Below are 19218 nucleotides of genomic sequence, written 5' to 3' on the forward strand. Positions count from 1 at the left end.
TATTGTATCACGCCGCTGTTCGCAGTGATACTATCGACGTATAACGCTTTCGCTCTCACGCTGTATCTCTCTACAGACCATGGTCAAAAAAGATCCCATTTAGATTTCTTTGGTTACACTATTTGTCCAGTCCTGCGTTTTTATATGAATTGTTTGGATCTTTATGCCTGAATGTTACATGATGCTAAAACAAAATTTACTCAATCTCGTTCTGCACTGCAATAATCCGTGTTCGTATCATAGCCGGAACCGTTGCTTGAGCCGCAGTGTGTGTGAAGCTCATAATCTGTCGGTCTAAGAAAAAAATCTAATCGCGGTTCCACAAAGTCCCGACATATAACATCTTCGGGTTCGTCCCCACGCGGAGAAATTCGCTCTGTATACATAATCAGTGTGGACTTTCGGCAATAACAACTAAAATGACCCGTGGAAATCAGCGCGAAAAAGACCGCGAGAAAGCTCAGAAGAAGGCTGCGCAGCAGAAAAAGAAGATTGACGGAGATCCCAGAAAGCGCCTGGAGGAGCAGGCTGCTATTATGCGACAGAAGCAGAAGGAAGGTTCGTTTTTCCCATCTTTTTTTATGGAAGTCGCAGAGAGTTGACGAATTGATTAGCTGAGGCACGGAAAACTGATGGGGGAGCAAAGAAGTAGATTGGACGCGACTGCGAACTGAATAGACCGGAGAGTTGTAGTAGCCGTATCATGCCGTGTACAATTTCATCATTGTTTTAATATTAGGAGTACTTAGGAGCTACATTTTGCGAGATCGATATTTGTTTGAATTGGACCCGCTTTATTTATTGTGTAAATACGACGAGAGCAATAGCAGTATTTTTGGAGACCTAAAGGCTCGTACGCATTAAACTCTTGAAATATGAATCTACATTATGTAACTACCACTATATCGACACTCATTCCAACATCAATAATTATCTCGTATATTTCTAAGATCCAGATAATTCATTTTGCTAACAATCCAAACTGTAATTCCTTCCACTGTACGATCTCTAAACCAAAGTAACCAGCTCCTCCGCGCTGGTTGGATGTATAGCAACGCAGTTATCAAAATCCTTCTTTGTCGCCCCCATCTTGATAGCAACTCCGAAACCCTGCAAAATTTCAGCTGAGGCATCGCCGACAATATGCATTCCGACAACCTTCTCTTCGGGTCCAGCGACAATCAACTTATATATTGTGCTCTCCTTCTTTTCCTGATCGTCGAAAACTGCGTAGTACATGCCAACGAACTTCGAGTTATAAACTTTAATATTCTCCTTGCCGTACTTCTTCCGGGCCTCAGGCTCAGTAAGGCCAATCGTGCCGACCTCTGGATGTGAAAAAACGACCGTTGGGACATTGTCGTAGTCGAGCTTGGAGTTCTTGAACTGAGGACCACCGAATAATCTGTCCGACAGCCTTCGGCCGGCAGCAATAGCAACGGGAGTGAGCTCCAACCAGCCAATGTCGTCACCAACAGAGTAAACGCCGGGCACATTAGTGTTCTGGTACGCATCAACAACGATCTGCTCCTTCTTATCAATCTCGACACCAGGGATATCAAGCCGTAGACCAGCACTGTTCGGGCCACGACCAATTGCCCAAATCAACGCGTCGACCTCGATCTCGGACTTGCCATCAATGTCTTCGTAAGTGATTTTTAGAGCCCCGGAGGGAAGCTTGGCAACCTTCTCGAAAGCCTTGGCTTGCTTGTGTAGCTTAACACCGTGCTTGATATACGTATTAGTGATAGCCTCCTGAACCATAGGGTCGAACTGTCTGAGAACTGTGTCACCGCGAATAAAGAAGTGCGTTTCAGTTCCCAAGCCATTGAACACGCCAGCAAGCTCCACGCCAATATATCCAGCACCTACGATGGCTACACGCTTAGGCTGCTCAGTCAGCTTGAAGAAGCCATCGGACGTCGTGCCGTATTGAGCGCCCGGAATATCCTGGGGAACTTCGGCGTAACCACCGACAGCGATGAGAATATGGTCGGCTGTGTAGTACGCGGTTTCGCCCGACAACAGTGAAACCTCGACCATCTTTTCGCCTTTTGCACCCGCGAAACGCGCCCAGCCAGAAATATAATCAACTTTGTCCTTTTGGAGATTTTGCTCGTAGATACCGTTCAGACGACGAATGTAGGCTTCGCGCTTCTCAACAAAATTAAACCAGTCAAATTTGGGGACCTTGCCGACATCCAATCCGTAGTACTTCGCTTCGCCGACTCGTTTTGCGGTATCAGAAGCAGCCCACATGATTTTCTTGGGAACGCATCTAAGTAAGTGTGAGATACTCGTTGTGATGACAAATCGTTCGCACCGATTAAATAAACATACCCAACGTTCACGCAAGTACCGCCGAGACGGCCGGAACCTTCAATGATAGCAGCAGAAACACCGTAGCGACCGGCAGCGCGTCGAGCAGATGCGAGACCTCCCGATCCACCGCCAATGACGAGGTATTCGTAGTGTTTCGTGATAGGAGCCATTGAATGCAGATGTCGATGGACGAGTGAAAGCCGGGAAGAACGAATAGTGAGGCGTGGGAGAGGAATTGTGACAAACGGGAGGACCAGAGGCCACTGGAGTAGTTTATATGTAAGGAAATTGATGGAGAAAGAGGAACGTGGCAGTTGGCGATGAGCTGCAGTTTTGCAGTGGTCGAGCTCTAGATGAGAATAGCCACCACTCCGGTCACTGAGCGATTAGTCGTCGACCTTGCCGCCAAGTGCCCTAACCCCGGACTTTCCCCGTCGTTCCATGAACCTAACAGCCGCTTACTAATGAATTTGGTGATAACTCCGCCTACGTCGTTGGAGCTCTTTTCCGATTATTATTCACCAAGAACAAGTGTGCAAGGCTTACCGATGATTGTGGCTAATCTATTCTGTGTGAAGCGACTTTCGCGGTTGGCTACAGAAGACCATTAGCCTCGGCTGGCACAATCGCTGTCTGAAGAGGGTCACGTCGGTCTCTAATTCTATCCGCTTGCTTAGGGGTATTAAAAGTGTTCGAAACTAATTGGTTCCGGTATTGCCATAGTGTTATTAAATGAATTCCGAAGCGGTCAACTTTGCTGTCGTGATTCTAAGAGCAGGTTCTGACCATCTAATAGTTCTCCATGTTTTCATTTTCCGAGTCTTGGCATCAATAATATATCTCCGAATGATTGCATAACTAGTCAAGCAATAGTGTGGTATACCTCAAATCAACGCTCGATGGGTCTAATTGTCCTCGCGATGGAATATAAAGGGAATTTGAAACATAGTCGGTCCATCCTATCAGGAAGCAGTCGCGAGAGTTGGCATTCGCTGACAGCATTTAACTAACATGATATCCTACTTTAATTTGCACTGACGGTGTCCCCCAATGTCCCTAAGGCAGACAAGATTTCTGCTACGGAATTCACACACCCCCAAATCGGGATGCGCCAATCTGCATTCTGCAGACTGCGTGTCTGTCACTGAGGTTTACGTTTACTCAACCCGCACGAAGGCTCTAATTGACTTCATGGGTTCGTAAATTAGAGAGTCGAGTTATATGACCAACTTCCTGACCTGACATCATTATTTTTCGTACACATGTAGTTTATACAAAAATGCTGTTTGGGCATTGAATACTAAAATCTCGGCTAGATTCTGCTAGATCATAGTTGGATGGCGTGGTATATTAGACACTAAATATTTGATAATTGGGAACTACGAGATGTACCCATTTAGAACCTCTAACTACCGTTAACAAACTCCCATTTTTATATTATCAGTCGCTATAGGCGTTGAATAGGTGATGGTTTGTAGCATATTGTTCTCCATGGACAGATCTGTTATCGTTGACCTAGTAGATGGTAATATATGTATGAATCATTATAGAGTTCTGCCAGCAGCAGGTAGCAAATTAAATATGTAATTGAATCAATCGGAAATATTGATGACGGGAAATTCAAACCTCCTTTGCATTTAGAAACAACGTATATGTTTGAATATAGTATTGGTTCATCGTATTAATTATTTTGAATATATACGTTGCTTTAGCAAAAAGAAAAATTCGGAAGCTAGAACCCTTGCGGGGCTAAGATTAGTATTATCGAGGCGTGACACAGCCGTCGAGAGTTTCGTCGCCCCGCAGTTTAACGAAAAGACCGCCGCCTCCCATAATCAATGTAAAAATCAAGTTAACTAACTACTACTTTCGTTACTTTCGACTCGTCCAAACCCCGGTTCCCGTCCACCACCCACAACTCTACCGACGGCCGTTCGCATCCGCCTGCGCTGTCTTCTGAAAGCCGGTGCTTTCCGTATCGCATCGCTAGGCAACAGTGTGAAAAGCTTCTGATTGCTCGAATTACTCGCACTCGTGGCTGGGGTGTCGACCGCGAATCACCAACTCACCAAAGCCCCCTTCCTCCCTCTGGCCCCATCCACCATCCCAGCATTATTACCACACCACAATGGTTCGGAAAACATCCCGCAAGATCACGTACCTTCTTGCGTCAGAGTCTTCCCACCATGGACACACACTGGGTATCAATTCCCTAGCTGTGGACCCGAACCCTCCGTCCAGTTTGTACTCCGGCCTACTGTACAGCGCTGGCCGCGACGGCATGATCATGGCGTGGAATCTCGAGAACATATCAGTTAAAAATGCCGGATATGCGAGTATAGATGAATTTGATGCTGATGTGACGGGAACTACAACCGGTATCAATGGCCCCGGTCTAAATTCGGTTTCCGAGGACACGACGGAGAAAACGCCAGCAACAAACGGTGTCAAGAAACCGCAAGGAAAGTCGACATTTCGGGCACAGGTGCAGATGCACACACACTGGGTGAACGACATTGTGTTGACGAATAACTATCAAAATGGTGAGTGTATCTACATGCGATCCGACCGGGGATCATAATGCGGGTTATTTTCTGATCAACGGACAGTTGCGTCGTGCTCGTCAGATTTGACAGTTAAGCTATGGAATCCGCGGACAGATGCCCAAACAACAATTGGACAGCATCATGACTTTGTCAAGTGTCTTGCCGTTGATAATCAGGAATCAGACTGGATCGCGTCCGGAGGTCTGGATCGCAAGGTCATACTATGGGACCTCAATTGTGGCGGAGAGAAGCTACAGATCGACGTTGGCAAGAAAGGAGAGAATCAGAAAGGCAGTGTTTACGCTCTCGGAACAGGTGGTTTAGGGGGGAATATTGTCGGATCCGGTGGACCGGATTCGATTGTACGGCTATGGGACCAGCGGAGCGGTAGTAATATTCTCGACTTTGTGGGCCATACGGGCAATATCCGCGCAATTCTGATCAACAAGGCTGGCAATCTCGTGCTGACTGGATCCTCAGATGCCACAATTAAGTTGTGGTCGATCACGGCTGGTAGATTAATGCATACTTTGAACATGCACGATACCAGCGTTTGGTCACTGCACTCGAATCATCCAAACCTCGAGGTGTTTCATTCATCTGACCGATCCGGCTTAGTTGTCAAGACTGACATGCGAGGAACTAGCGAGGCAGAGGATAGCATGTGCGTGCTGGTCTGCAACGAGCATCAGGGTGTCAACAAGGTCGTCGCGTCTGGCGATTATTTGTGGACTGCTACCGCGAACTCACGTATCCACCGATGGGTAAGCTGTCACTATTATTACTTCGTTTGTTTCTCAAACTAATGAATTATAGCGTGATGTCGACACTACTCCTGCGACGATGCAATTGCAAAGGCTGCAACAATCACGCAGACGTTCAAGCGTGAGCTACCAACCTCGATCACAAGAAATCTCACTCCTACGGCAAGCCGCGATAGCGAGTATCACGTCCCAAATTCCAATCGCGTCATTGATCAGTTTGAATGCGGGAACATACGGTCCATCATTACTCGACGCCGAGGAAATCACACTGGCGTCGGCAACGACAGCTCGCTCCGACGCACCTATCCTGCCGTCGGTCGAGCCACCACAGCCCGAGCCATTGTGGCACAATCCGGACGAAACGATTGAGGGCCAGACTGGCCTTATCAAACATATACTGCTTAACGACCGTCGCCGTGTGTTGACGGTTGATACCGCCGGCGAAGTCGTCCTTTGGGATCTTATCAAATGCATCATGGTTCGCTCATACGGCGGCAGAGACATCCAGGACGTTGCTGACGAAATCAACACCTTTGAGACCATGGCGAATTGGTGCCAAGTCAACACGCGTACGGGGCAACTGGCTGTCGTGTTGGAAGAATCATATTGTTTCGACGCGGAAATCTATGCGGACGAGGTTGCGGCTGACTTGCCGCCACAGCCAACGGAGGAGCCTATTCAGTTTCGAGAAGATCAGAGAATCAATTTAGGCCGGTGGATATTGCGAAACTTGTTTGCGAATCTGATCGAGGCTGAGATTAAGCGGGATAATACATTCAGAGAACAAAAGAGCCGGGGACTTTCTGAACGCGAAACCCGCCGGGGTCCCCCTGGCCATCTATCGTTCTCGCAAATGCCGCCAATGACGCCATGGAACGAGGGCCCCCGAAATGCGAATGGTGTGTCGATGTTACTACCGACTCCTGGATTAGCAATCGGGCTCGCGACGCCGGCACCGGCATATAATCCTGCGAGTCCGCCGCATGCGGGAGATGCCAGCTCGACACCAGTTTCTGCGCAGTCGCTTGATAGGGGATTAACTTCACCAGTCGGGACCGGAGGCTCGAACGGAGCCGTCGTGACGGACTACTTTTCATCTGCGCTTTCGCAAGTCCAGCCACCGAGTGCGGCAGTCGCACCGTCGTCTGTGGCATCTGAAATCCCACCTGTGCTGATGAACGACGCATCGGACGACCAGACTCCCGAGAATTTATCTTCGTCCAGCTCGCTCATGGGCCGCCTGCGATCGTTCGGTAAAGGCCGCCTCAACAGAACGACGTCCAGCGAATCAAAGCAGTCCGAAGTCAAGTCAGACGGCGCGACGGACACGGCTGCAACGTCGACCACCCTCTCGACAGTGGAAGAGGGCAAAGTCGACCAGTCGTATGAGGACACTCTGGCCGGCGTACTGCAGCGTATTCGGAACGACTACGAGGGCGCTGGATCGTATGGCACGTCTACATTCAGCGTCTCGCTTCCGAACGAAACACCCATTTTGAAAGTCCCGAGCGAGACGGCGATTATCATATCCGAACAACGCGTCGACGCAGGAGGTACGATGGATTTATACCGCGGCTCGGTGTCCTCTTGTGGCACGGATACGGACGTCGCGACGCTCGAAGACGCTGCACCGGGGTGGCTTGCTGAGTTTTTATTTCTGAACAAGGTCCCCCCGAAAGAGCTCGTCAAAGTGAGTTTCGTGCTACAGCCGTACGGGGACGCGTTACCTGTTCTTCCAAACGGCAACGCGCGATTAAACGCCTACCGAATGTTGCGCGCGAAAAAGATTCTGACATATGTTGAGGAGAAACTTGATTCCAGCGTCAAACGCGGGCCAGGGTCCGCGGATGAATGGTTGGAGTTGGTGTGTCAGGGCCAAGTCGTCGATAATTCGTGTACACTAGCTACTATCCGTGCTCGACTCTGGCGATCGGGCGGTGACGTTGTCTTGCTTTATAGACGGAGAGGTACAAATTAGAGAACTCATTTTCGGAACGTCAATATTTTGGTATGTGTGTTGGTATGTATCAAAAAGAGCATTTTTTTTTACTTTTTTAGTTGTTGGATACGCTTTATTAGATTACTACATCGGCAAACAAACAATTCCCTTTTTCCATTTTTGTTCTGGTTATATAGATGTATTTTTTTTGGCATGTTTCTGCTGTTTTTATTTAAGGAGTTTATTAGTTTTTGTCGTAAATTATCATTTAATTAATAATCGTACATGCGCCCCCTATATCAGCATTCCAAAGTAACATGCCACTTCTAATTCTTTACACGGGGGTTGTTCTCTAAACGAAACTAACTACTCCTCCATCCCCATCTCGGGCGTATGTCGATCGACCATGACCTTGCAAAACTCTGCCAAGTCAGCACCGTTCGTCACCGCCTTTGCCAACTCAAACCGATGTTGATGCCATTGCACGAACGCGACGCCTTGTAATAACGAATCCGACAAATCGTCCAACTTCAATTTCCCGGCGGCGCCCTCCCGTGGTCTTCCTACGGCGTCTGCGTTCTCGGTAGTATCGACATCCATGCCCGACTGGAGTTTGCGCAACCGAGAATTGCGGGAGGAGGATAGATGGAATTGAAGTGCCATTGGAATCGTAGACTCTGTAAACACAACGTGCTTGCACGCCGCTGGATTGTCAAAACTAACGCCTTCGGTCCACCGTTTGACTAAGTTCACTTTTACTAGTTTGGCCAACGCATACCTATTCTTCACGGGTTTCCTTCTACTCTCGCCGCCGTCAGAGGATGTAGAAAGGACGGCGTTTCGGATCCAATAGCCTTTCGTCCGACTCGGCAGAACTTCACATATCTGCGCCTTCAATGCCCCCTGGTTAATCAGTGCCGTCAAGACGCCATATAGAACGCTCTCAAACATGTTTACTTTCAGAGTCCACTCCAGGACGTTGCGACCACCGGCAGACCGGTGACGCTGACGTTCGAGTAGAATAGTGTCTGGATTGAACCGCGGGAGAATGTCCTCAACGAACGTTTTGTACGCGAGCTGCGCGGCGACGGCGGGAGAGAAGTCTGGTTGGGTTAGCGCGAGAGGGGTGTGTGGGAGGATAGAGGTCAGGGACCATGCTGACAGTGTCGGTGCTTGTTCGAGGTCGGGTAGGTCGAGGACGGAGTAGGAGAGGTTGCGGAGACCCATGTCGACGGACAGCACGCGATGGTTGGATACTGAGAAATTTGATAGTGTGGAAGGAGAGCTGCTGTAGCGCAAAATCGCTTGGTTGAGGTTCGATATCAGCTCTCGTTTCGTGTGCGAGGAGCCTGATGTAGTAGTCGTCAGCCCGATTCTTTCTCAAAATAGAGAACATTCCATACTCAACCCGCACAACCGCGAAAGCGATTTCAAAGACTCCACCGACAGCTTCTGAAACGACGCCATTCCTCGTCGTTTCCTGCCTAAGCCTTTTATTCTCACAATCGAGTGAGTCTTACTAGACACGTCGCATTTCACTTGCGCGATGGGATGTAAAGAGACGTACGAGTACGACGTAAACAAACAGCTTTAAAATCAGTTGTGCGGCTCATCGGACATTTCTCCACATAATCGCAGTGCGGCATTCTCGTCAGGCGGAATCACATTTTCAAAGTCCATGATAAAAAAAAAAAAACTGGCTGCGACTGAGGATAAACTGATTGGGATTGCATTTACGTGGTAGGAATCTAGTCACTACTCAATGAACAAATCATAATTAACTAGCCATGTCAACCCTGGAATGTCCAAACGAGTAATTAAACTACAAAAGTCACGAAGCAAAAGTATGAGCGAGCTCCGCAGTCACCTGCCAAATTTGCATTCAGGCTTTGTCGCGTGATAAACAAATTTATACTTAAAAAGAAATTCTATTGTTTCCATTAATCCGATCGCGTACATCAACCCCAAAATTACATTGCGATAAAACCAGGACAGATCCACACTTTTGCTATAAACCCGCAAATAATCAAGTACAACATCGAAAAACAAAACATAAACAAAACAAAAGCCCAGAAAATATTCAAAACCCGTCGCCTGACATTTTCTGTGACTTATTGAATGAATGTAAAATGGACGATTACAATGATGGTCCGGCAGCAATGACCTCCTTCGAGCAACCATCCTTGTATTTTTCAAAGTTCTCAGCAAACAAGCCTCCAAGCTTCGCAACCTCCAAAGCAAAATCGGCAGGACCTTCGGCCCAGCTCTTGGCCGGGTTCAGGATCTGGGAGGGAACGTTCGGGCATGTCTTGGGCACGTTGAGACCGAAAACGTCAAAGGTCTCGAACTCCACCTGTGCGAGTTCGCCGGAGTGGATGGCGTCGAGAATCGCGCGGGTGTACTTGAGCGGGCAACGAGAGCCACCCTTGGCGGCGGACTTTCCGGTCCAGCCGGTGTTAAGAAGCCAGGCACGGGCCTTGTGCTTGGTCATTTTGTCGGACAACATTTGAGCGTAACGCATTGGGTGGAGGACAAGGAAAGGCTGGCCGAAGCATGCGGAGAAAGTCGCGAGAGGCTCAGTGATGCCTTCCTCGGTACCGGCCATCTTGGAGGTATAACCGGAAATGAAGTGGTACATGACCTGCTCGTTGGTAAGCATCGAGATCGGAGGAAGGACACCACGGGCGTCGCAGGTTAACAAAACAATGTTTGTCGGGTGGCTATCTGACAAGCATGGAATCTTCGCATTTGGAATGTATTCAATCGGGTACGCACACCGGGTGTTCTCCGTCAGTGTAGCATCGTAGTAGTCAACCTCTCGAGAGATGGGGTCGAAGACAACGTTCTCCAGAACGGAGCCGAAGCGGATGGCGTTGAAAATATCAGGCTCCTTGTCAACCGAGAGGTCGAGGCACTTGGCATAGCAGCCACCTTCAACATTGAACACACCATGGTCCGACCAGCAGTGCTCATCGTCACCAATCAGCATACGAGCAGGGTCGGCAGATAAGGTTGTCTTGCCGGTACCAGAGAGACCGAAGAAGAGGGTGACATCGCCATCCTTACCCTCGTTGGCCGAGGAGTGAAGGGTGAGAACGTCGTACTTGACGGGCATGAGATAGAACATGACAGTCAAGATACCTTTCTTCATCTCACCAGCATACTCGGTGCCGAGAATAACCATTTCGCGATCCTGGAAATTTATGTCGACAGACGTGCTGGACGTCATGCCAGATGTGTATCTGTTAGCGGGGAAGCCACCGCCGTTGTAAATAGTGAAGTCGGGCTCGCCGAAGGACTTGAGCTCTTCTGCGGTAGGTCGAATAAGCATATTTCTCATGAAGAGAGCATGGTAGGCGCGGGCACAGACAACGCGGACTTTGATTCTGTACTTTGGATCCCAGCCGGCGAAAGCATCGATGACGTAGAGACGTGACCGGGTATTTAGGTAGTCGATCGCACGCTCACGGTTGATCTTCCAGACCTCAACTGGGAGTTTCGTGTTGACAGGACCCCACCAGACATCGCCGGTCGAGGTCGGCTCGTCGACAAGACGCTTGTCCCTTGGCGAGCGACCAGTCTTTGCGCCGGAAGAAGCAACGAGCGCACCAGCGGAGGAGATGGCAGAGCCGGACTCGTAGACGAGAGCATCTTCGTAGAGAGATGCGACGGAGGGGTTGTGCTGGATAGTCAGCTTGTTGTAGTCGATGTGAGCCTGACATTGGTTAGTATTATATTGTCTACCAAAATTGTAGACAAGGAATTAGGTGCCATACTACTTGCAAGAGCTGTTCCTCGAGCTCGGTTGGATGGGCCAGAACGCCGTTCGGGTAAAGATTGGTCTTGTTGACGGTAGACATGGTGTAAGAGTCCTGTAGATTGAGGAGACGGATACAGTGAACAAAAAACCAGTAGAAGGGGAACCGCGAAGGGCTTTTATAGCAGTAACTAGTCGGACAGGGAACATTGCGGGACGTGGGAAGAGGAGAGTTGCGGAGACCTCGTGGACGCGGATCGATGAGCGTTGTGCGACAACGAAAACGTGAGAGCATCGACGGTCCCCGGAGCCTCATCAGTTACAATACCGTACCGACAGCACATATACGGTGCGTCCTTCCCCCTCGGAAGACTTACACTCGATTTACAGCACCTCGATCATACTAGTTCTGGCTTTGTGATGAATTTTTTCGCAATTTTTCTGTATTTTTACTATCACTTCCGAATGGAAATGGATATTGTGGAGTGGCAGTCGTCGGAAGCGTGTGGGACTAACCCGCCCCCCGAGCACGGGTGACCGTCGAAAAAGGAGCGAGATTGACCGACTCCGACAAAGCAACGTCTCACGCCGGGTAAGTGTGGGGTTGGTTTGCAGCCTAGAGCGGCACCGGCGATAAACGAAAATGTCCCGGAACCATCCCCAGCATTGCAGACAAAAACCATCCTTTTTAGATAGAACTTCAATTCATTGCAGTTGCATAAAAAAACCCACTGTTCTGCGAGCTCAAACCTCGTCTCGTCTGTAGGAAGACTTTGTGTCTAGGGAATGGGCAAAAACAAGAGGCACGTGAACAAAAGCTAGCCCAGTGAGCCCTAACCTTGGTGACTTTTCTCCAACTGCGCCTAACCTTGTGACTGTAATATCGGCAAACGCCTGTTTTTTTTTGACGGGGGGACGAAAACAAAACGCTGCCTGAATCTTTAAAGCCCAATTTCTCTTTTCTATCTTCGAAATAGAGGTTTCATCTACTGCAATTGCTTTTTTTCCCATTCCAATGCTTCTTCCACAGTTTTTCTGCTCGGCTTGATTTCGGTTTCTGTCTTTTGTGCTGCAAGTGACGACGCCACACTCTTGCGCCACCACCATAGTTCCAACTTTGCGTCATAGATTATTTATGAGGCTTTGCTCTGCGCTCCCGACTTCTTCCGACGTAGGCACTCCGGCTTTTATTCGTGGTGATCGATCTGAGCTTGAAACAGATCCCCTACTGCACGACAACAAGCCGACAATTTCAGCGTCGATGAACTATTTCATGCACTATTCATGAGTTTTCCAGATTGAGCAGGCCCTGGAATGGTCACACGTGAACAACAACAACAGGTTAATGTTCGGTTTGAGTGACAGCTCTTCAGTTTCGTAAGTAGCCGGAGCATTCCGGATTTTTCCGACTTTCGCTGGAACGAGTTTGGATTCCGCATTCGGCAATCTGCCCGAAGGCGAGAAGCTCAACGGTACGGGAAAAACTCCGTTGCAACTTTGCCAGCACTCGCCCCGTTGGTGCCATCTATTGTATATTCCTCGGTATGGCATACGGCGAAAGTTAAGGCACGGAAGGGCATAGTTATCGGAAAAGCCCTGATGGTTGTTTCTTACGTTGGAAAAAATTGGTGGCTGAACTAGCCCCAATGCGGTTAGTGCAGGCAGCGCCAGTGCCAATGCCAAGAGCGACATCGCTGTCACAAATGACCTCGGGCAAGCCTTCTGCCCGAATGGCCCAAAAAAAAGGACTGAAGCGTGGTACTATCGTGTCGTTATCGTTGTCGCCGACTTCTTCCGATCCCCGCCCGCCGCCCCTGACGACCTTCCACCTCCTTTTTCCGAAGGGACGAATTCGTTGACAACTCAACATTGCTTCGAACTGCGGCTGCTTTAAGTGTATTGTTTGAGTTTGTGCGGCAACTTTACACTTTACTCTGAAAGTGCGTACCTAACTTAAGCTAAACAAACATCTCACCGCTAGTTTGATCCTAGTTGCAAATAACACATAATAAATCTAATACTTCCAGTTCGAAGCACAGTCACGCCGACGATCAAAAAGGAAAAGCCACGTTGATTAAGTTATTTACTTATCATCTGAATAATCTAGTAGTTTCATCGACGTCAACGATAACATAAATTGTGTGAAATCACAGTCCGCAACTTTATGACAAACTACGTGCAACTAATATCGAACAGTTGAATTCAGTTTCCTTTTCTAGTTTCCGCTACCAGCGTCACATGGATCTTGTTGCAATAATAATGTCAAACAAGTTCAGACCGATCTCGTATTCGTCATGCAATGGCTTTGTCATAACTAGGCAGCTGTGCAATTTTAAAATTATTAAATAACCCTGTGATATTATATAATACACCTAAATTTATCAATACAATTATATTACATCTGCAGCTCCCTCGTTATCTAGTTATGCCTCCCGCCAACGGCTTTTCTGCTGCACGCCTAATGTAACCGCTTCACGCATGGTCCGATTCGTTTCATCACATATATTTGCCGCAGTATCGTAACACTCGAGAACCTGCACACTGTTAGCCAAAGCCAACTTGCTCATGCTCAGCAAGCAATCGTACCTGATCTTCAGTAAATGATCCCACACTCTCACTTAACAGTAATCGTTCAATTTTCCCCCCTTTTAATTCATACGCGATTGTGTGTACTGACACAATATCTTTTTCGATTTTCTCGAGTTCCGCTCTAGTTGGGTCGATAAGAACTTTGGCCTTTGAAGAGTCTGATGTCCCCGCCGTATAGTAAATTATACTCGTCGCTGAGACAGTCGAACGGAGAGGAACCCCGGCGTCTAAGAGGGCCATATACGTAGCGTTTATACTTGCGGACAAGGTGATGGTGTTCTACATTTGTCAATCGCTAATAAATGCCACCACCTGTGTAAAACCAAAACCTACCAGTATCTTAGTATCGCCGGACTGTACTATTTGCACAACAATCTGAATCAGCGTCCGTGGATGTAACTCAAGTGCGATAACCGGGGCAATAACCCTCATAATCCGGTCCTGCAAAAACTGCTCGCGAGTAGCTAACATCCTCATTAGTTCCATCGGCCCGTATCATCGAGCTCCGACCTTTCTACTCCGAAATAAAATAAAATACTCACACGTAACACCAACGTCAGGACGGACAACAATCTCAAGCGTCGCGACATCTGGTAGTTCGTCCCGTTTATTAACCTCCATTGGTCCAGACACCGACGCGATAATATGGGCTGTCCCGACCTTCCATGATGCTGATCCGTCGACCCGGTAGAGAAAAGAAGTTATTGCCGATGCTCGCGACGGTCGTGCTGTATCTAGTACTGTCATTATCTTCGTTGTATTGTGTATAGATGCGGTTTGGATCGATGGTGATTCGCTAAAGTCAGTAGTAGTGATGGATTCCTCAGCGAAAGTTTTCAGCCAACGATGGCGCGGCGCGTCGGAGTTGCGAGCAGCACGACGAAATTGGCAAGCCTACATCTGGTCACTAATTGACGTACAGCTACTTTAGACCTGTGAGAGTCTCCTGTATATTTTTGAGAAGGAAACCCGTCGAGTTTTGTGAACATGTCCTCGTGAGTCATTACAATAATGGAAAAACATCCAATTCTCATCCCGCTACTAGTAAGTCCCTTAGTTGAATCTTCGATTACTTATCGATAACATTTACTAACATCCATGAAAGAGCGGCGGCGCGGCAGGCACATGTACGGATCTTTTCTTCTTCCCTATCGACACCCTCAAAACACGTTTACAAGCCAAAGGAGGATTCTTCACAAATGGCGGCTGGACGGGCATGTACCGCGGCGTCGGCAGCGCAATCGTCGGGTCTGCCCCAGGTGGTACGCTTAGAAGACATATGATCGTGGGACAGACTGCTAATTCTTTCCAGCGAGTTTGTTTTTCTTGACGTATGATAACATGAATCGAACGCTTTTCCCGATTTTCTCGTCGTATGTCTCTGCACCGGGATTGGCGCACGGATTGACCCACATGACGGCGGCCTCGTTGGGCGAAATAGCGGCTTGCACAATCCGCGTGCCGACAGAGGTCATCAAACAGCGCGTACAGGCGTCAAAATACCATTCGTCGCTCGCAGCTCTCAAATCCGTGCTGTCAAACCACACCGGCGAAGGGGTTTTTCGAGGACTGTATAGAGGCTATTCGACGACTATTATGCGCGAGATTCCGTTCACAATGATTCAATTCCCGCTGTATGAAGCGTTGAAGCGGTGGACTGCAAAACGCACCGGTCGGAATTCTGCGAGTGCAACGGAAGGCGCCGTCTGTGGGAGTATTGCTGGTGGCGTAGCGGCGGCTTGCACAACGCCTCTGGATGTGCTCAAGACGAGAATCATGTTGAGCGAGAAACGGGTGTCAGTCAGGCACCTCGTACGGGAGATCGTCACCGACGAAGGATTCCAAGCGTTATTTAAAGGCGTCGGCCCACGCACGATGTGGATTAGTGCTGGCGGCGCCGTATTCTTGGGAGTATATGAGGCGGCGAAGAATCTCGTCACCGGAGTCGTTGCTTAGAAGTGTATGGTTGCATGGGAATAGAATGTACAATAGATAAGATGCATTTTTGGTTATCTAAACGCCCCGTTTCCCGATATATGTCTTACCCTTGACCACCTTCTTCTTTGCAAACTTCATAAGCAAGGTGTTGATCTTCACTTTCTCCTTCTCAATATCATTCAAAAACGGCAACATATCTTCCAGTAACCACGAACTCTTCGATGCAAAAAGCCGTTCGAATCGACTTGCTGGATCTAGCGGCAGTCTCGCGGACGGTAGGTACTTAATGGTATTGAGAGTCGGCTGCACATACTGACCTCTTAGCATCGACAGATCGCATGTCGAGTCGAGGACCGGGGGTAACGACAGCTCCCACTTCTCCATGAAATCCTCCAACTTGATTTCTCGGAACTGATCTTAATTGTTAGAATTTTCACTTGCTATATTGGACTAGCGTACTCACAGCATGCTCTGACAACATTTTAATGCCCAACCACTGCGTCAACTGTGCTGTATCCAAACAATACGCTAGGCACATTAGGTTATATTACATAGACGTTGTTGTCAGATGATACGTACGCTCACTTCTACACGTTGAAAATCGCCTTAAAATAGCTTCGATTACTGCAGCAGGCTCATCCTCATCTTTCCTGATCGCCTCAAACACTTCAGTTAACCGCAGTGTGTCAAAATTTATCCCGTCTGCCTGTATCGCGGCCATTAAGGTAGGCACGATCCGTAGAACCAGATCGTCCGATAACCGGTAAGCATACCCGCCAATTTCGACGCCCATGGCCGAGATCCACGCTGATTGAAACTCAAATTCGGAAACAGGTACTCGTGCAGTAACGTCTAACCTGCTTAGCATAAGATCCACGTCCGAATGTTTCGCTTCCTTGAGCTCGGCGCCGTGATAGTATGGTACAAACGAGAGGTCGATTTGAGGCGTTGAGGGTATGCATTCTAGATACCCCCCTGGCAACTTCGTCACGTATAATGGGTCCAGCGTAACTTCATCTGGGACTGTATCTGTCGTTTCCGATGACGACGCCGAGGAGAGCAGCAGGAGCGTATTGGATTGTGATATCTGTCGTAGCTGGAAAGTGCGTGAATACCCGCACAGAAAAGCTGGCGCGTCTGGCCCGGCTGATTTTAGCTGGAGGTGACTGTCATGCACGTTAGTTGCTTTAAATGAGTCCGATATATTAAAACTGAGAGTGCATACGCTGCTTCTTTGGGCGATTCGAGAAGTTCTAACAGGCCCGGCTCCAGCTGGATCAATCGGTACCGTGGCGCGAGTGTTGGGTCAATGTGGAGTGGAATGCCGTCGCCCTGTGACATTTGCATCCCAGTAGCGATGCTGCTGTAATCAACAGCGAAGAAAGGAAATGGTAGAACGACTGTAGGTGCGGTGCGGTCGACAGTCGCGGATTCTTTAGTATTGACGCGTTCTGTCGACGCGTCGTTATATATACACATACCCTGAACTCCAATGTCTATTCAGGGATATAGGTCTGGTGTATAACTAACCGGAAGCTAAACAACAGAGTGGCCGTGAATGCGTCACGTGTTGGCTTCGTGTGGACGATTACTGCAAGCTGTAAACGTTCGAAAGCTGTGGCTGGTGCCTGAGCCGCGGTTGGCGTTGTGATAACGAGTCGAGACCGGAAGTCTCTCACCCTACCGAGAACTTCGCCGCCTGTTACGCACCACTTACAACTACAACCTTGTCGTTCTAGATACTAGGCATTTGGAGTTTCCGCTATCAAATACGTAATATATTGATTCGACCTCTATAATCTCATACTTTCATAATGTTGAAGTGGGTGCAGTCAGGGTAAGTCATATCTTGTCATCATCATTGCCGAAACGCCTTCGATCCGCTGGTTAACCGGCATTGCCAATCAATTTCCATCACGACCGGTGACCTCGATATGCCTTTGCACTGGATATGTAGACTCTGTGCGAGAACTACGATGCTAATGAACATTTACTAGACTCTCAGCCGTCGCTGGCACCGCTGAGCCCATTTACGGCCCCGAAGCTATTCACTCTGTTGTCGATGGTCTCAACGGCACGAATCCATTTTCTGAGGTGAAGAAGGAAGACCTTGAGTGGCGAAATCTTCCATTTACCAATGTCGAGACGCAGACGTTTTACTTGACCACTAACACTGGCCACATTTGCTTCGTTCAAGTTATTCTCTCCAATGTCGCCGGTCTGCATACCACTTCACAGTTCACCTGCCGCATCTATCACCCCGATAAGCCAGAGGAGTCTGTCTGGACATCTACCCATTTGAACGAATATGCTGTTGGCGCTGATAAGACCAATTTCAAGGCCGACAACAAGCTCTCTGTTGTTCTCTCTGAGGACCTGAAGACCTACAATATTAAATCGTCCGTCAATGAAAAGTCTATCGTCGACATTGCCATTGTTCGCGAAGCACCCGGATTTAAGATCGGCACGGACGGCATGACCAGGTACGGCACTGACTACGAGAAACCATGGGGTTCCATGCGTCACATCTTTTGGCCGCGCGCCACAGTTGAGGGTAAGATCACAGTCAACGGACATATGCTCGAGGTATCCGGACGCGCGATGTTCGTCATGGCGTTGCAGGGCATGAAGCCCCACCACGCCGCTGCTCGATGGAACTTTGTCAATTTCCAGGGTCCCACGCTTTCTGCTGTCATGATGGAGTTCACTACTCCGCCCAGTTATGGCTCAACGATTGTCAATGTTGGTGCTATCGCGCGAAACAACGAGCTTCTTGCTGCGACTGTGGAGAACGTTGCGGAACACACTAAGACAAAATCAGATGTTGCAAATGGATGGCCAGAGCCGTTGGCGGTCAAGTTTGAGTGGAAGGGCACGGCGCCAGGCGAGGTCGCTACTCCTCTCGATGCCCTTCTGGAGGCTCCGATCCCAAACTTGGTCGAGCGTGTGGACGTCATGTCAGAGATCCCTGCATTCGTCAAGAAAGTCGTCGCTGGTGTCGCGGGCACCAAGCCGTATATCTACCAATACTCCAACCCGGCATCCATCACGGTCAAATTCGGCGACGAGGATTACGCTGAATCAGGCCATTTGTACAACGAAGCGACGTTCATCTCATAGGTTGCTGGTTTTATCTGTATATGCCATATTTTTTGTTTCTAGAAAAATAAAATTTTTAATCTTACTGGGTCACGGAATCATATAGTGATAGTCTAATTTTTTTTTGTTTTCCTTTGTGCGTTTGTGAAGGGAGCCAGCTGTCTAATAGTTAATATTTGTGGTTTAATAAAAAGTGACGTGTACTTTGGTTTATGATATGTGCCAGCCATATATAATTGTAAGCGAGGTTTGCGTTCCATTGTA

General features: G+C 48.5%; 9 protein-coding genes across 9 annotated transcripts; 4 read left to right on the forward strand and 5 right to left on the reverse strand.

Annotated features, from left to right (window-relative positions):
- Positions 1 to 85: 85 nt before the first annotated feature.
- V1513DRAFT_435025 (uncharacterized protein) lies at positions 86 to 910 on the forward strand. Its single transcript, XM_066896545.1, has 2 exons — positions 86 to 558; positions 615 to 910. Exons 1-2 carry the CDS (start codon positions 420 to 422, stop codon positions 650 to 652), a joined length of 177 nt encoding a protein of 58 aa, XP_066756478.1. The 5' UTR covers positions 86 to 419; the 3' UTR covers positions 653 to 910.
- Positions 792 to 2664, reverse strand: V1513DRAFT_392627 (uncharacterized protein). The gene is made up of 2 exons (XM_066895295.1): positions 2341 to 2664; positions 792 to 2278 (listed from the first exon to the last, which is right to left on the reverse strand). Exons 1-2 carry the CDS (start codon positions 2490 to 2492, stop codon positions 1009 to 1011), a joined length of 1422 nt encoding a protein of 473 aa, XP_066756479.1. The 5' UTR covers positions 2493 to 2664; the 3' UTR covers positions 792 to 1008.
- Positions 2665 to 4133: 1469 nt separating this feature from the next.
- On the forward strand, positions 4134 to 7870 carry V1513DRAFT_435029 (uncharacterized protein). The gene is made up of 3 exons (XM_066896546.1): positions 4134 to 4865; positions 4932 to 5632; positions 5685 to 7870. The coding sequence occupies exons 1-3, from the start codon at positions 4451 to 4453 to the stop codon at positions 7608 to 7610; spliced, it is 3042 nt and encodes a 1013-aa protein (XP_066756480.1). The 5' UTR covers positions 4134 to 4450; the 3' UTR covers positions 7611 to 7870.
- On the reverse strand, positions 7823 to 9158 carry V1513DRAFT_392633 (mitochondrial resolvase Ydc2). Its single transcript, XM_066895296.1, has 2 exons — positions 8975 to 9158; positions 7823 to 8920 (listed from the first exon to the last, which is right to left on the reverse strand). Exons 1-2 carry the CDS (start codon positions 9036 to 9038, stop codon positions 7938 to 7940), a joined length of 1047 nt encoding a protein of 348 aa, XP_066756481.1. The 5' UTR covers positions 9039 to 9158; the 3' UTR covers positions 7823 to 7937.
- A 207-nt stretch (positions 9159 to 9365) lies between these two features.
- Positions 9366 to 11962, reverse strand: V1513DRAFT_435034 (phosphoenolpyruvate carboxykinase-domain-containing protein). The gene is made up of 2 exons (XM_066896547.1): positions 11348 to 11962; positions 9366 to 11286 (listed from the first exon to the last, which is right to left on the reverse strand). Exons 1-2 carry the CDS (start codon positions 11642 to 11644, stop codon positions 9709 to 9711), a joined length of 1875 nt encoding a protein of 624 aa, XP_066756482.1. The 5' UTR covers positions 11645 to 11962; the 3' UTR covers positions 9366 to 9708.
- Positions 11963 to 13751: 1789 nt separating this feature from the next.
- Positions 13752 to 14538, reverse strand: V1513DRAFT_372147 (uncharacterized protein; the record flags this gene model as incomplete). The annotated part of the gene is made up of 4 exons (XM_066894767.1): positions 13752 to 13862; positions 13915 to 14196; positions 14251 to 14381; positions 14460 to 14538. The coding sequence occupies 4 exons, from the start codon at positions 14536 to 14538 to the stop codon at positions 13752 to 13754; spliced, it is 603 nt and encodes a 200-aa protein (XP_066756483.1).
- A 209-nt stretch (positions 14539 to 14747) lies between these two features.
- Positions 14748 to 15969, forward strand: V1513DRAFT_435043 (mitochondrial carrier). The gene is made up of 3 exons (XM_066896548.1): positions 14748 to 14961; positions 15023 to 15179; positions 15230 to 15969. The coding sequence occupies exons 1-3, from the start codon at positions 14929 to 14931 to the stop codon at positions 15871 to 15873; spliced, it is 834 nt and encodes a 277-aa protein (XP_066756484.1). The 5' UTR covers positions 14748 to 14928; the 3' UTR covers positions 15874 to 15969.
- V1513DRAFT_422263 (sister chromatid cohesion protein Dcc1) lies at positions 15931 to 17196 on the reverse strand (the record flags this gene model as incomplete). The annotated part of the gene is made up of 4 exons (XM_066895972.1): positions 15931 to 16266; positions 16319 to 16383; positions 16435 to 17021; positions 17081 to 17196. 4 exons carry the CDS (start codon positions 17194 to 17196, stop codon positions 15931 to 15933), a joined length of 1104 nt encoding a protein of 367 aa, XP_066756485.1.
- A 306-nt stretch (positions 17197 to 17502) lies between these two features.
- On the forward strand, positions 17503 to 19116 carry V1513DRAFT_5435 (oxidative stress survival, Svf1-like protein). The gene is made up of 2 exons (XM_066900541.1): positions 17503 to 17692; positions 17853 to 19116. The coding sequence occupies exons 1-2, from the start codon at positions 17670 to 17672 to the stop codon at positions 18973 to 18975; spliced, it is 1146 nt and encodes a 381-aa protein (XP_066756486.1). The 5' UTR covers positions 17503 to 17669; the 3' UTR covers positions 18976 to 19116.
- Positions 19117 to 19218: the final 102 nt, after the last annotated feature.

This window comes from Lipomyces chichibuensis (genome assembly GCF_038497645.1).
Source record: "Lipomyces chichibuensis strain CBS 12929 unplaced genomic scaffold V1513scaffold_1, whole genome shotgun sequence".
NCBI lineage: Eukaryota > Fungi > Ascomycota > Lipomycetes > Lipomycetales > Lipomycetaceae > Lipomyces > Lipomyces chichibuensis.

Coding starts and splice junctions, on each gene's coding strand:
- V1513DRAFT_5435 (XM_066900541.1), top strand. CDS start 17,670: ATGTTGAAGTGGGTGCAGTCAGG. Junction 17,693..17,852: donor TTGAAGTGGGTGCAGTCAGG/GTAAGTCATATC, acceptor AACATTTACTAG/ACTCTCAGCCGTCGCTGGCA.
- V1513DRAFT_435034 (XM_066896547.1), bottom strand. CDS start 11,644: ATGAGGCTCCGGGGACCGTCGATGCTCTCACGTTTTCGTTGTCGCACA. Junction 11,287..11,347: donor AGGAACAGCTCTTGCAAGTA/GTATGGCACCTA, acceptor AACCAATGTCAG/GCTCACATCGACTACAACAA.
- V1513DRAFT_392627 (XM_066895295.1), bottom strand. CDS start 2,492: ATGGCTCCTATCACGAAACACTACGAATACCTCGTCATTGGCGGTGGA. Junction 2,279..2,340: donor GGTACTTGCGTGAACGTTGG/GTATGTTTATTT, acceptor ACACTTACTTAG/ATGCGTTCCCAAGAAAATCA.
- V1513DRAFT_435043 (XM_066896548.1), top strand. CDS start 14,929: ATGGAAAAACATCCAATTCTCATCCCGCTACTA. Junction 14,962..15,022: donor CAATTCTCATCCCGCTACTA/GTAAGTCCCTTA, acceptor CATCCATGAAAG/AGCGGCGGCGCGGCAGGCAC. Junction 15,180..15,229: donor CGTCGGGTCTGCCCCAGGTG/GTACGCTTAGAA, acceptor AATTCTTTCCAG/CGAGTTTGTTTTTCTTGACG.
- V1513DRAFT_435029 (XM_066896546.1), top strand. CDS start 4,451: ATGGTTCGGAAAACATCCCGCAAGATCACGTACCTTCTTGCGTCAGAG. Junction 4,866..4,931: donor GACGAATAACTATCAAAATG/GTGAGTGTATCT, acceptor ATCAACGGACAG/TTGCGTCGTGCTCGTCAGAT. Junction 5,633..5,684: donor ACTCACGTATCCACCGATGG/GTAAGCTGTCAC, acceptor AATGAATTATAG/CGTGATGTCGACACTACTCC.
- V1513DRAFT_435025 (XM_066896545.1), top strand. CDS start 420: ATGACCCGTGGAAATCAGCGCGAAAAAGACCGCGAGAAAGCTCAGAAG. Junction 559..614: donor GCGACAGAAGCAGAAGGAAG/GTTCGTTTTTCC, acceptor CGAATTGATTAG/CTGAGGCACGGAAAACTGAT.
- V1513DRAFT_392633 (XM_066895296.1), bottom strand. CDS start 9,038: ATGGCGTCGTTTCAGAAGCTGTCGGTGGAGTCTTTGAAATCGCTTTCG. Junction 8,921..8,974: donor TTCGCGGTTGTGCGGGTTGA/GTATGGAATGTT, acceptor CTACTACATCAG/GCTCCTCGCACACGAAACGA.